General features: G+C 38.5%; 2 protein-coding genes across 2 annotated transcripts in view; one reads left to right on the top strand and one right to left on the bottom strand.

Moving 5' to 3' along the window:
* SOX13 (SRY-box 13) overlaps positions 1-3,381 on the top strand; it is a 15,933-nt gene extending 12,552 nt beyond the window's left edge. The window contains exons 12-13 of the mRNA XM_015832171.1: positions 1,556-1,772; positions 2,482-3,381. Of these exons, the coding sequence (XP_015687657.1) occupies positions 1,556-1,772; positions 2,482-2,761 (497 nt within the window). The 3' untranslated portion in view covers positions 2,762-3,381. The remainder of the gene's footprint in view (positions 1-1,555; positions 1,773-2,481) is intronic.
* An 11,294-nt stretch (positions 3,382-14,675) lies between these two features.
* ETNK2 (ethanolamine kinase 2) overlaps positions 14,676-14,829 on the bottom strand; it is a 23,391-nt gene continuing 23,237 nt past the window's right edge. Inside the window, exon 8 of the mRNA XM_015832170.1 lies at positions 14,676-14,748. Coding sequence (XP_015687656.1) covers positions 14,676-14,748 — 73 coding nt within the window. The remainder of the gene's footprint in view (positions 14,749-14,829) is intronic.

The raw sequence follows: 14,829 nt of genomic DNA, 5'->3' as shown, positions 1-14,829 counted from the left end.
GAGACACACTGAGCTGGAGGAAAAATTGTGCCATTATTGTTCGTCCTTCTTTACAGTTTATTTTTACTGCATTGTTTTTAGTTTTAATTTTGCACACCACCTAGGCCATAGTGAAATGGTTCATAAATCTAAAAATTAATTTTATTCCTAAACAAACAGGACTCATCTGGATACATTTGTGATCCTTGCCTCTGTTTTCATGAATTACGCTTTGTGAGAAAACTACTCTACCTTCTGAAGAAAAAGGAGGAAGGAAATTGATATTTTGTTTTGAGAGATGTTTTCATTTTGAAACTGAGCAATGCCCACTTTGTTTTGGTCAAACTGAGGATCACATACAGGTCGTCCTCGACTTACAACCATTCACTTAGTGACCATCTGCAACAGCACTGAAAAAAGTGACTTAATGACTGTTTTTCAGACTTATGACCACTGCAGCATCATCTGATCATGTGATCAAAATTCAGATGCTTGGCCACTAGCATGTGTTTATGATGGTTGCAGTGTCCAGGGGTCATGTGATCACCTTTTGTAACCTTCTGAAGCAAAGCCAATTGTCAGATTCACTTAACAACTGTGTTACTAATTTAACAAATGCGATATTTCTCTTAACAACTGTGGCAAGAAAGGTCGTAAAATGGGGCAAAATTCACTTAAAAACAGTCTTGCTTAGCAACAGAATTTTTGGCCTCAATTGTGGTTGTAATTTGAGGGCTACATGGATCTTGTAATCCCCAAGACCCAGAACAGCCATTAACTACATAGTATGGCTTGCTTAATATCTCAGTTTACATTTCTAAATAGGCAACACAGCCAGATGTTTTCTGGAGCTCCTAGTTCCTATGCGATATGATCATCCATATAGTTCTACAGGACTAGCCTTGCCAGTGTAGAATTGCCCTATGTTCTTGGACATAAAGCAGTCTGTAGAAATAATTCTTTTTGCCTGAATAGTAATGAAAGATAAATGCACAGCTGTATGATAACCTTTAGATCCGCATCTGGTTAAAGAAGCAATTTACATTAACCCTTCATATAATTTGTCTTTTCAAAGAGACTGAACTGTTGCATATAACACCCAATCCTCTCTGTGGCCTCAGGACCCCTCTGATTACAAAAATCAGCAAAACCATGTACATGTCTCAAAGTAGGCTGAATGTAAGGGGGAAAATAGTCCCCCAATCTTTGTAAAGTTAGAAAGCCCTGGTAATGATCATAGCCAGTTTGCTTCTCCATCCGCTCACTGCGACTCAAAGAAGAAGAAGTTGTTGCTGTTGCTGTTTGGTTTCTGATTATCTGAAGGTTGCCCATCCCTGTTTTATGTCTCAAACTCTGTTTTTAAAGGTGCCATATTTGTTTTGAATTGGCTATTTCAGGGGAATTATTGCAGACGTGGAGGTGTTTTTCATCTCAACTTTTGTCATGTCCCTGTTCTTTTTTCTTCTAAGCCCATTTGTTAGGAACAGTATATTCTGACTGAGAAGGACCATGCAGAAGAGGAAGAATAAAAAAGGTAATTGAAATCATCCTTTTTCATTGCTCTCTGTTTTTATAGGATCCCGATGGAAATCCATGTCCAATCAGGAGAAGCAGCCTTATTATGAAGAGCAAGCACGGCTCAGCCGCCAGCATCTGGAGAAGTATCCCAATTACAAGTACAAGCCCCGCCCCAAACGCACCTGCATTGTGGAAGGGAAGCGGCTTCGTGTTGGCGAATACAAGGCACTGATGAGGAATCGGCGCCAGGACGCCAGGCAGGGCTACCTGATTGCGTGAGGCTTCCTGTCCCTTTTCTCTGTTCCTCTTGAACACCGCTTTCTGAGCCTGCAGGTTCCTGTGTCTGAAATTCACCTCTTTTAAGGGAACCGCACAGCCCATCTTGTGCAAGTCAGAGATAGTTTAATAAGGTTCAGGTTCCTGATTCGTCATTAACTGTGACCTGCAATGTCTTCCTGGGTTTATTTGCCCTGACCTTACCAATAGCTAACCCAGTTCATAGTCTTTGTGTGTCTTGTAGCCTTGCCACCTGAAGGGATCAAAGATATGGTTAAACATTTTGCTGGATCGTATAAGCATGATTAGCATTTAGGTGAAATCAGGCAGTTCTGAAAGCTTAGATGAAGAAGGGAAGGTCCAGCAATGTTTGCTTGTAGAAGGTTGCTGGAAAACAGTTGATCAGATCTCATTCCAGGGAGACCAGTATTGTACAAACACGTGACCAGTGCATTGTTGTTTCTTAGGAGTAAGGAAGTGGTGGCCCACAAGATACTACTGAACTGCAGTTACCATTAGCCTCCATTACATGACCAATAATTAGGAATGCTTAGTTCAGTAATAAAAGATCACAGCTTCTCTATTCTTGCCTACCTGTTTCCATGTTGGGAAGTGCAGTAATAATGTGTGAATGCAGAGGTGGGGATGGGGTTGGAACAGAATGTAAGATGGCATAACCTTTATGATACATTGTAATGTCTTTCCTAGGCCCCAAAGCAGCCAGATGCCACCTTCCTCTTCGGATCTCATGTACCAGCGATCAGTTGGGATTCAGCTAGCTCCACCACTGATGGATCACTACTTGTCCCATGGCATGGAACCAAACATGCCAGTCATAGTGAACACATGTAGTCTGAAGCCAGAGGAAGGGGATGGGGCAGAGGACAGTCATTCAATGCCTGATGGGGAGATGTACCACTACAGTGAAGATGAGGATTCTGAGGGCGAGGAGAAGAGTGATGGCGAGCTAGTGGTTCTCACAGACTAATGTCACAAGAAGCGAGCAAGTATGGAAACTATGGACAAGCCTTTGTCCTCTTTCCAACCTGGAACAATTAATGGCATTGGAAGAAACAAGGGGGAGGAGCTTGTTAAAGTGGAAATGGACACGGAGCAGAGGAACAATTCTTTATGCCATCATCTGTGGTATTGGTAGAGTTTATTTCCCATCCATTTATCATCTGTGGAAAGGGAGGAATTTTTTCTTTGACCTGCTGAATTTACCCCAAGGAAATTGAATATGAATTGACTATGAATCTTGTAACAAATCTGGTATTTTTTCTTACTAAGGTCAGAACTCCTGTTAAGGATATCCCAAATCTTCACTGAAGTTAAATAAGAGGGAACAAAGGTATTATGGAGTCACTAAAGGATGAAGAATGAGAATTGAAATACCGAGCAGATTTCAGAACCTATAATGTTTGAACCCATCTTCCTAGCAGCTCAGTATTTATGCTCTCAGGAATGAAAGTTTGACTGGAAAAAGCTTCCTCCTTCCAATCGCAACTGTGTGTATATTTTGTGTAGTGTTCAGTTGGGTTGGAGTTAGGGGCAAATGCTCTGTGGCTGGGTAGCAATTATGTCTCTTGTTCGTTTTCTCTACGGCTTTTTTTCCTTTCCCCAAAAAGCTGATATGAAAGCTTACTTTACCAATAGCCAAACAGAGACCTCACCTGTTTACAACCTGGCCAGCTGCATCAGCTTATATTAGCCACCCAATCACTAGCATTCAACCAACATTTGGGGAGCCTTTTCACTTTCCTTAAATGAAACATCTGGGTGGAACACTTATTCCCCCTTCATTCCGGATTTCAACTAGTTCTGCCTTTTCCCCTTTTCTGCCTTCACTTTGTCTTGTGTTTGTTTTTTTCAATTCCCACTGGCCCTGCCAATAAATTCCCATGGAGCCATTTTTAGCTCTGGACTTGAATGAATAGCAACTGAGGTCTCGAAGGGCCGCCTTTACCCTTGGCAGCCTTGGCCCAACTTATAAATTAAGCCGTGGCTTGTTTCCCTCCTACCCTTGTTTGCTTGCCAATTCTCAGTACACACAGAAGAGGACGCCCTGCAACAATAGAAAGCTGACTTGATGTCTAAGGGATAAAATGTGAAGTTTCTGAGGCAATCTTTCCAAAATTGTTTCCCTACGAGGGTAATAGCTCTTTCATGCCCACCCACTAGAGCACCAAAGGTGCATGATGGGAATTATAATCCAACATACCTGAAGGGCACCTTCTTCGAAAAACTATTCTGAAACATCTTCTGTGAAGGAATAGAAATTCTTTTAAATGGATACTTTAATTGAATTAGTCTAATGATGCTGTAGTACAGGGTAGGAAACCTGCATCCTTCTAGTTGTTCGGAGTTATAATTCATGAGGAATAGGATGTTATAATTCAGCAACTTTAAAGGGGTTTGTCCACTTTTGTCACACTAGTTTATTGAGCCTCTGGTAGGTTTCAGTATACTTGTAAATTCATGTTTTCCCTACATTGAACTCAACACTCATAGTTTGCAGTATAAGTACTTGTTTGCTTACCATGCTCAAATCATCCAAGTTGAGTGTATAATGTATTCGAGTGGCTTCTTTCATCTCCTTCTTACTCTATCCTTTAGTGGCATTAGTGAAAGCAGCAGTCTTGCCTTGGTTTAAATTAGCTAAGTGTTCTTGGTTAATGATACACCAGTGGCTAGAGCTTCAGTACATGGAAGAACAGCACAGAGGATGTACAGGTCATGATATACATATGCAGTTGTGTCTCTGGTGTATTAATTATGTACATTTGCATACATTTTACATATTTTGCTCCTATCCCTTTTAGATAGTCCTTTAAATATTTTTGTACACTTCCACTGGATTTAAATCTCAGCATGGGAATCTTTTTATTTTCTACTGTCAGAAATTGTAATGTCACTGAGAAACTAAATTAGCCATTCTTAAAGTAAACATGTCATTCTTCATTTTTTGACAAATTCCCTTTTTTGTGTTAGGGTAACCAAGCTATTAATACAACACACTGATCTCCACAATTTGAGACCAGATATGAGATCATGGAAGAAATTTAGCCTTGCCCACATGATTGTATCATGCCCATTGCCAGGTGAAGCATAACAGTATGTGCACATGCAGAGATGGTAAATTACAAGCCTATTTATCATTTATGGCAGAAAAGTAAGGATCGATAATACCATATACACTGTCTGGAGTCACCCGTAGTCTAATATTACAAAAAGCCCACTAGCATCTCTTTTGTACTCCATTTCAGTAGATATGACAAAAGATCACCATTTTTTGCGTTTTTGATAACTGGGAGGTGATTAAGAATGAGATACATATCTTACATTTTACAGAGGATTTATGCACCCATTTCATTCCTTACAAACCCTTGAATATTGGTTCCTAATGTCACTATCTTTAAAAATGCGGTCCTTCATATGTCTGCCAAAGCTTATTGCAAAAAGTTGATAGAAGTTGCATGCTGAGCATGCAAAACATTATTTTTCTTGCAACAGAAGAGTATAATTGTCACTCTGAAATTTGATCTTAGTGTGTATAGTCTCATCACAGTTTAGTATCACTGTGTGATGACACTACACTGCACCTGAGGTATATCTGGATAGAATCTGGAGTTCTGTTTTTGTTTATGACAAACAAAACTCTTGTCTGGCATTATTTCATGACAGCTTTTATTATTTCATTACATTATGTATGACTTATGTCCCTGACTAGCTTAAATAAGTCCAAACTACTTGCACCTGTCAATTTATTTTCCTTTATTCTAACTTTAAAAAGAAGAAAAATGCAATTATATCTTCTAGGGAGGAAGTGAATCACTTAGTTTATGTATAATAAGCATCATGAGAATGGGTTACACCTTTTTTTGATCCTGGTGCCCTCTAGCTGTGTTAGATTACAACTCCCGTCACTTCCAACATCTTGATGGGCAAGCATCATGGAGTTATAGTCTAGCACCTTGAGAGCATCAAGATAGGCTTTGATCTATATTGTTCCCCGTTCCTTCAGTTTTTCATAATGCTATCCCTTTCTACTGTGCTTTAGCAACTGACTGCTGCTTTATTTTTGTTTTGTTTTAAAAAGTCTGTACATATAGATAGAGCTTTATTTTGTTAATAAGACTAGTAACTTAACCTGTATATTTCAACACTCTTGTTTATAAAGGGTTTTCCTTTTCTTGGTACAATAAAGATGTTTTGGAACAGAGATCTGTGCTAGTTCTAGTTTTGTAAAATTCACATTGCCACCTAACTCATTGTGCTTGTTTCTTTTAACAACAGTTAAAGGCTGTGGAGATGTGATGATTAGTCTTTATAATAGAGAAGGTACACGATGCTAGATTTCCCTGAATTATCTGCAAACACTGATGCAGTCGTAATGCATGTTTACGTGGAAGAAACTCCCAGGAAGTTCAACAAGATTTCTTCCTGGGTAGGTTTGTGTAGGATTGAAGCTTAATATTACAGTCTTGCATGTGTTTATGAGGTAGTAAATTCCACTGTTCTTAAAGGGGCTTATTTCCTTGAAAGTACTAATATAGTCTTTTACAAGTGATAATGCCATTAATGTTTACACTTCCCTCCATCTGCATGATGATACGTCATCCTTGTTCATACTGATGTGTTTAACATCGTTGAAATCTCCAGTCTATTATCTATGGGACGAAAAACATATTTCTGAAATCTTTTCACCAAGGTATCTTATTCTCAGATTAAATCTTTAGACCTTTAGAGAGGAAGAGGCGGCAATGCATAAATTCTATGAGTATTAAAATAATTGTTTTTAAACAAATGGTCTTAGAAAACCATTGTGATTAATTTCAATTGAGATTAAAAAATAACAGATTGGAGTGGTGTAAGATAGGAGTTGCTGCAGTGGCCATAAACCTCAGCAGCCTCATGTATTCATGTTGGCAGTTGTTCAAAAACTAACATGACAGAGATAGTTGGCTGTGTTTTCTTAATCATTAGTGCATCCTTTGGAATGAGAATGTCTCTGTGTTGTGGAGCAATATGCAGTACAGATCCATGTACAGTACTGTACTATATTCTGGCTGCTTTGAAGCATAGCAATTGCCTGAGAGAAATGACCTTGAGCAGGCAAATGATACTGGAAAAATCTCTTTGAGGAATCTCTCTTGATCATCGGCCCAGACATGTATGATTGTGTCCCAGGTATTAGGTTAGTAGCTGCTACTTCTTTCTATCTCTTCCAAAGCCAGTTAAACATGACAAGAAATAATACTACTTATGTAGAATAAGTATTGGAGCAGAAGACAGGAGGGATAGAGAATCTGGGATCCTTTCGTTGCTGCTGAAGCACAGCTCCCAGCCTAATTTAGGTACCGATTTAAACAAATGAACTAACCAAGGACAATAAGCTGCATAATATGAATAGTTGATTACTCAGAAACAAAACATCTTCCCTCCAGTTTTTAATTTTAACATTGGCTTTATAGATGAAAAGAGACATTTGGTGTTTAAAAGGCTTCCGTTTTGTCTTTCATTCAAGAAACAAAGTCCACCGATTTGACATGTACCTGTAGGAACAGACAGTTCATTCAGTATTGTCAGCAACTATCATAATACAGAAGAATCTTGTTTATGTACATGGAATGGAGTACATGAATGGAATGGAGTACATAAAAATTGCTAAGAAAATTAGTGGTGCCACATACAAAGAGAGATGTGCTGGCATCTGCACATTTTTATAAAAAAATAGCAAGTCACTGTGAGGTAACCAATTAAGAGATGTAGACTAATCCTTGAAAGTTTAGCCTAACCAGTTCATTGCTTGGATGAACTGAGAAAGCTCTGCCCATACTAAAGATGCCTTTGTTGGCTTTTACCCTGTTACCTCAGTTTGCTCAACTGTTTGGCTCTCGAGACAAACAAGCACCACGTAAAGCAATGGTTCTGAAAACCCCTAAAGCTTCAAAGCAATCATATATTTCAAACAGTAACTACATCGCATAATTATGCAGATTTCTCTTTCAAGTACACAACACTACTACACAATGTCACCCGCACTGCAATCTTGTTTGTGTTCAAATGATAAATCAATTTTTCATGGTATAAAAATCAAGCTATAAAACTTCATAAATTGCTTGATTCTGACTATATGAGGACGAGTAGAGATATACATCAACACACCTCAATGTGGTGTGTTGAGAGGTTTGTGATGCCTCTAAGATAAGGCCAATGACCCTGTATCTGTCTTCAGGCCTTTTTTAACAGTTTGCTGGTATGCTGTGATTGTTTTAATAACACAATTATCTATAGAGACTTCTATTTCATACTGACATACTCCATATACTTTAATCTTCAGGGCGAAAATGTGTTTTACTGTTTTTAGGTAGATCTAAATTCCCTCTGAAGCTTTTACCTCACTATGACATCACATAATGAAAGAGACCTGTGCACATTACTGTGTCAACACTGAGAACATGACAATGCAGTATCATTGTGAATCCCTCTGAAGTAAAGACGGTTGAGATCCTGTTGTATAAATAAGTTCACTTATTTCCTAAAACTTCCTGCTATGCTATTCCTTTTATTCTCCCTAGCAAATAGCATGCACATTATATGATCTTGTGAAGATAAATTTGCCAAAAATGCTCTGAGCAACTCGGTGTTTAAAAACCATTTTTGCTTCCATACGAGTATCCAGAATGCACTACCTTGGAAAAATGCTAATCTTTGCTTTGAAAGTACTGCATTTTCTTAACAGGCTATGTAAAGAGTGAAACATAGATCCTGGCAGCAGGTTCCATCTTGGTCTGATAGGCGGAGATATCAAAGACAGCTTAAGCCTCCTACTTGCTTAGAAGGCAGAGAATTATGTAATTTATGACACTTCTCCATGGAGCTTTTGTACTGTTTATGCTGCTGCAGCAATCCCCACTCTGGCTCCAATTTCTATATAGTATATATTATTTCTGAAAAGGGGCAGATTGGCTACCTAGAAATTCAAATAAAAACATTTCCATTTTGCAGTTAGGGTTAAATGGGCAAACACTTTGCCCACTGCTGAACCAATTCCACGGCTCTCCACCTCCACCTTGCTTGTTAAAGCACCATAACTCATGTAGAGATTTGTCTAGACTGACTTTTCATCTGTTTTCCTCCCCAAGAACAAAGACAGCAAAATAAAAAAATAGACACAGGGTGAGAAGATGTTGTTGTTCAAGATCCAGTTTCTGTGTTCCCTTCTTGATTGGATGGAGGGAACAGAGATTGATCTGGCCATTCCTACAAGGACTGTAGTCAGGACAATAATAATATTTTTTGTACTATCCCTCTAGAAATTTCCTCCACAGAGGTCCCTGCACCCAGATGCCTTCTAAATAAGAGTGATAAGCTTTACTTATTATCCAGCCTAATCTTGAAATGCAAAAAAAATAGCACAATTTATGAGTTTTTCCTGCTCTCCCAAAAACCAAGGGCAGATACTGTATGGAGTAATAGTTTTTGCTGCCTTTGCTTTCTCTGAATGATATTTAAGATGGGTTATATGGCAAAACTGTAAAAATCCTGAGTAGACTAAATACCTCTAATGTGAAGAAGGAAATTGGCTAAAACCACTCCCTTCCACAACAGTGTCTCAGAGGAAGGGTGAATGTCTTCTAACTTAAAAGGACATTACTATTTTCTATAGCTGGTACATGTGTTAATAATGTGATTCTGATTGCTTTTGCACTAAATATGAGGAAATGGAGCAAGAGATATTTTACTGTATATACTACTAAGATGATTCGTACTCCGCTCTTCATTATATTATGGCAGTGCTATCTTTCCCTCTTTGGTGAAGGGAGGTAATGAAGGAAGCCATGCACTGAATGAAATTTCAGTTGCTCTGCATATGTCTAGCTACGTTAGATAAGCCTTCAGAATTAGGATGCGCACAGCTGACAATAAAACAACCAGTTAATTGGATAAAGCTTTTGAAAAATCCAAAGGGGCTGACTTGGCAACCAGATAAATCTTATAAAATGCATTTTAAAGCTTTTTGATGGTTGAGACTTCGTTGTTATAAAGAAAGCCATTTTGAACAATAAGGCTGGGTTCACACAATACTTTAAACCGGTCGGATGCTGTCACAAACTACACAATCCTGTTTATCCCAGTTAGAATGTTGTACAAAACCAGATGTTGAACTCTGGCCTTCCTTTAATAATTCAAAATAAAATTATTGGTGAGATAATGTGTAGCTCCTAGGGAGGGTGCATATAGTGTTGGCAGCCAAAAGTAATTATTTTATTGAACTATAAGATGTCTGGACTTAATTTCCCAGAATTCCCAAGCCAGACATGGTGGCTGGAGAATTATGGGAATTGAAGTGTACATATCTTAAAGTTGCCAAGATTGAGAAATACCGGTCTAGATGATTACAGGTTGCTAAGTCATCATCTAACTTCGGCACAGTACAAGCTTCTTAAACTTTCTAGTCTGAGGTTAATCTTTTTTTCTATATACACCACATGATGAAGCCCTTTTCCTAATATTTAACTCACTTTTCTAGCTCCACCCCATCCCATTTTCCAAACTATCGGGTCATTCAGAATCATCAGTAAGGCTGCGGATAACGACATCTGCTCCTTTAAGAAAAACATGAAATTACAATGTCATAAAAATTACCTAGAGTAGAGAAGCTGCTACAGGGGAGAGGAAGGGAAATGGTTCACAAGCAGACATTTGCAGCTGCTGGGTCAAAAGAATGAATGCATTCATTACTCTTTGCTGCCCTCCGGAGGCCTGTCAGAATACTTTTGCCCAGACAAGAAGGCCTATCCTTTCGCTTGAAATCAAGCACCTGCATCAGAGGTGAAGAAAATTTAGATTATGGCTGAAGGATCTGGTCTTTTTGCCCTGGGAAGATTCTCAGTAGGAACTTTCTGGGTCTGAAAGGTTCTGTCTTCTTGTGTCTCCTGACTGGCATGTTGTGTTTCTGGAGGTTTATTCAGAAGTCAGCATCTTGCTTGTAAGAGAGATGGAGGGAAAGAAAAAGTGAGAAAAGCAGAATTTTTAATGAGAGGTAAGAAAGCATTGGTAAGAACAGGCAAAGCAAGCAGGGCACTTTTAAAGACAAAGATCTGCAGAAAAGTGACCAAGGAGGTCCTATCATGAATTAAGGGAAGAAGGAAGGGGAGATGTTTTCTAAGAGGGATATAAGCATAAAAAATGAAGCAATGTGTTTTGTTTTCTGAGCAAGTAAGATGGTTTATGCCACTCTTGATCCTTTCTCCACAGCTGTACTCCACTGATACTGCTCATTATATCCACCCAATTAATCCATTTTATCCTCCAACTTCCCCATTATTTGGAAGGATTATATATTAACAGATGTCAGTTCCATCACAGCATATGAGCTCAGAAGTACAGAAGAAGGCAGAGGTTCATGGATTTTATTCATAAATAATGATTGTCATAAGTGACCATGGACAAGATCTTATACATCTTTTCTTCACCTGTATTTACATTCACAAATTACACCTCTCTCTCTATAAACCTCCCATAATGCATTGTCTATACTGGCTGTTAGGAGTTGAAGTCAAATTCACCTGAAGGACTCCAAGTTATGTTGGTTAGATTCACAGTGAGGTTTAATGTGGTCCTGTCATAAAACTTAGGATTTGTCCAATTTTCACAAGATCGGTTCTGTAACTATTATTTACCAAATAACAATAGCTACATTTATAAATCAAAGAATAACTTCGTCAGTTCTGTTTCAAGTCTTTAACTCAGTTTAGAGGACATGTTCATAACGCTTAGGGATACCCTATAATTAAAAAGCTGTCCTGCTTTCTACTATCCATTGGGGGGGGGGGTGGTAGTTATCTGAACATTAATGCAATAAAGGCCAAGGTAGTTGTTCTTGATAATGAAAATGGAATGAATGATTGCAGGTTATATGTTACAGTTAAACAGCTAAAACATCACAGGTAGGTGAACTTATCTTGCTAGACTGTTTACTACAGATGCAAAACTGGAAAAAGAAATGTACAATGCTGATGAAAAGATAGTATTGTCTGTCGTGAAGAATGGATGCTTGTCAAAAGAAGCAAGAGAGGCTGTATCCTTCTCATTTTCACACAGATGTGAGAGTTGGATATGTCGAAAGAAATATTAAAGTGAGTTGAATGCACCAGGAATGGGGCGCTTAAAATATATGTGAGGTCAAACACAGATAGAATATAGAATGAGAGGATGCCCATTGAAATGTGGACTGCATAGAAATGTAAATAGCCATTGCAAAAAAAAGTATGTGAAGACGGGTTGACCATTCAGAGAACGAATGAGGATCAACTTCCTCTCTCTCTCACACACACACACACAAAATATACATGAAGGGTGAATGGGTTGAAAAAAGGGGGAAGACCAAGATAGTGATTGAATGGAATGTTTTGAAAAAAAAAGAAGAAAGGCAATACAGCAAGGCTGAAAAGGTATAGAGATATATAGTGAATAGTGTATCGGGGTTAATGGTTGGATCAGGAATGCAGAGAATGTAAATATGCAACTTTTTATCCAACTATTCAATAGCTAACTGGTATTTAAAAAAGCAAAGCATTTCTACAAAGGGAAAAGGAAATAAATGCTATCCAAGCACAAAAATGTCTAAGACAGGATTAAGGCAGTCTTATATTGTCTAGATATTTTGGACTACAATTCCATAATATCTTACAACCAGGAACATGGCCTGCAGCTTGTGGGAGTAAATGCAAAGCATCTGGCAAATACTGGCTTGACTGTCCCCTTTCCTAAGGATACTAAATGCCCTCTCTTAACAGCAATTCTGCACCAGCTATCCTACTATGAGGAAACTACAGGAAATCAGATTTTAGGAAATTAATTATAATAGCATTGCAATTACAAGCCTGCAGGAGGCTTGTTGTTTGCATCTTTGCTCCAAAGTACAAATTCAGTGGACATTTGATCATCTAAGTTCATAACTAAGCTGAAGAGACATCATAGGAACTGAGAGGTCATCTGTTTTTAATTCTAGCAATTGTTTGCTGAGTAAAATAAAAGCCCATCCGATAGAAAATGTGGACAAAAGAAAATTCAGAGTGTGAAATGACATGTTTTATACTGATTACAGTGCCTCAGATAGAGACCCAAGGACTGATGCTAACAGTTTCATTCGCATTATGCCTTCACACTTCCGTTTTATCCAGCCATAGGGCAATGCAGAAATGCTGATCCACTTCTGACTGGAGAACCCGTAAGGGGTATGTATAAACTTGGCCCTTTAACCAAAAGAACCCAAATTATGTTCTGGAAGATAAAGCACCGTAACAGTATGAGCTTTTTGCAACTCATAAAGGATATTCAGATTGGTTCTAGTTTCCTGTTCCACCATCTGAATATAAGGAGTGTAAAATTTATTTATATACAAGGTAAAGTTGTGAAATAAAAGGATTGACTGAGGAGACCAGACTGTCTATGTCACAGTTTATATACCAATGCTCATGCAGTCATAAGATTTTTCTTTGCTGTATGAATGAAATAGCCTTCTCCAATTTGGCCCTCTTTAGATAAAACGGGTCTTCAAATTCCAGAATTCTTAGTCAGAGCAAGGCTGGTAATTTTGGAGTTACTATCTGAATCTGCTGGATGTGTCCAGGTGGCGAAAAGCTGCACTAAATTGGTAAACAGGTAGTAAACTTGGGTAAAAAACCTTGTTACCGGGTTTTATTGGTGTGCTTTCTTTTTCCTGTGCTACATCAACTTTCCTACTTATATTTATATATTTGTATTATTAAAATGTTTAATTTTGTGGAATTCACCTTCTCAAAATACTGAATGGCACAATGTAATATTACAGCAGACTCTATGGGCAAAGCAACACATGAATGGAAATGCACCATTTGGAACAGGATGCAATTTTGTGATTGGGAGAGATAAGTAAACTTCTTTCACACATATGGCCATTACAATAACAGAGTATTGCATAAACTTGGTACATCTATTCCTTACGAAAAGTACTCTGTCTTTTGTGCTTTTGTCATATTAGGTTCTAGGTAGTAACATCTGCTCTCTTCAAAGTGGCACTATATGAATTATATGCACACATAATCTGAGGTTGCCTACATTGTTGGACTTTCAGAATATAGGTGTTGAAATTGCCCACAATGTCTAATACAATTTTCAGCACAGATCTCTCTGTTGCCAGTTAATAGTTCAGGGAGGCCATCAGCTCTGAGCTTGACCAAAGTTGTAATAGCTCTTTAAAGACTGGGACTTTCCCTGAGCCTAAATGTTCCATATTTTAAAACTGGTGCATGTGGGAATATTTATTCCAGCTTCAGGGTCTTAATCTTTTAAGTCATGGATTTTCTCTCCACACACACATGTAGAGATTGGAGCAGATCTCAGAATGGATTCTTTCATTGTTGTAAAGAGAAGCTATTGTTCCTCCTCCATTCTCACAAACCAAAAGACCAGAATCCCATGTTCTTGAAAAACAAAAACAAAACTCTTGTTAGTTTTCTTTCTTCTGGCCAAGGAACAAAGGTGTCATCCAGCAATAACCTTCAAGGCTATACAAATCTCTAAGCAAACCTTCTTCCCTCTTGGCCACCCACTTATTAAGCCCAGAAGTCCTTGAATCTTCCCCCGCACATGCCCCAGAAACTCTTGCCAGCAGCCATGTCATAACATCACCTTCCGAAACCAACATGTGGCAGGTAATCCGTGGATGGCACAGCCAAGTTCAGGGGCTTTGTTGAATTTTTTGCTTTTGTGGAAGGTGTGCTTTTCTTTCCCAGCCCTGTTTCATGATGTCTGACCACTCAGCACTGCAGGAGGAGAGGGTGGCAGGTGCTCTACACCAGAGAAAATAAGAGTGGAATCTTGAGAACCAGAAGACTCTTTGGACTTTAACTTCACTTGGACATTTGAAGGGAAGTCACCACAGGTTTTGTTTTAAAGTACTGCTTAAATCTTATGTCTGCGTACCTGCACAGCAATATAAAGATAGACATTTGTTATGTATAATACCATGAACACTTTGTACACATTAATTTTGTAGCATGTGGT

Source organism: Protobothrops mucrosquamatus, unplaced genomic scaffold, assembly GCF_001527695.2.
Source record: "Protobothrops mucrosquamatus isolate PMUCROS unplaced genomic scaffold, P.Mucros_1.0 scaffold_310, whole genome shotgun sequence".
NCBI classification, from domain to species: Eukaryota; Metazoa; Chordata; class Lepidosauria; order Squamata; family Viperidae; genus Protobothrops; species Protobothrops mucrosquamatus.
This window is presented reverse-complemented; position numbering and strand designations above follow the sequence as displayed.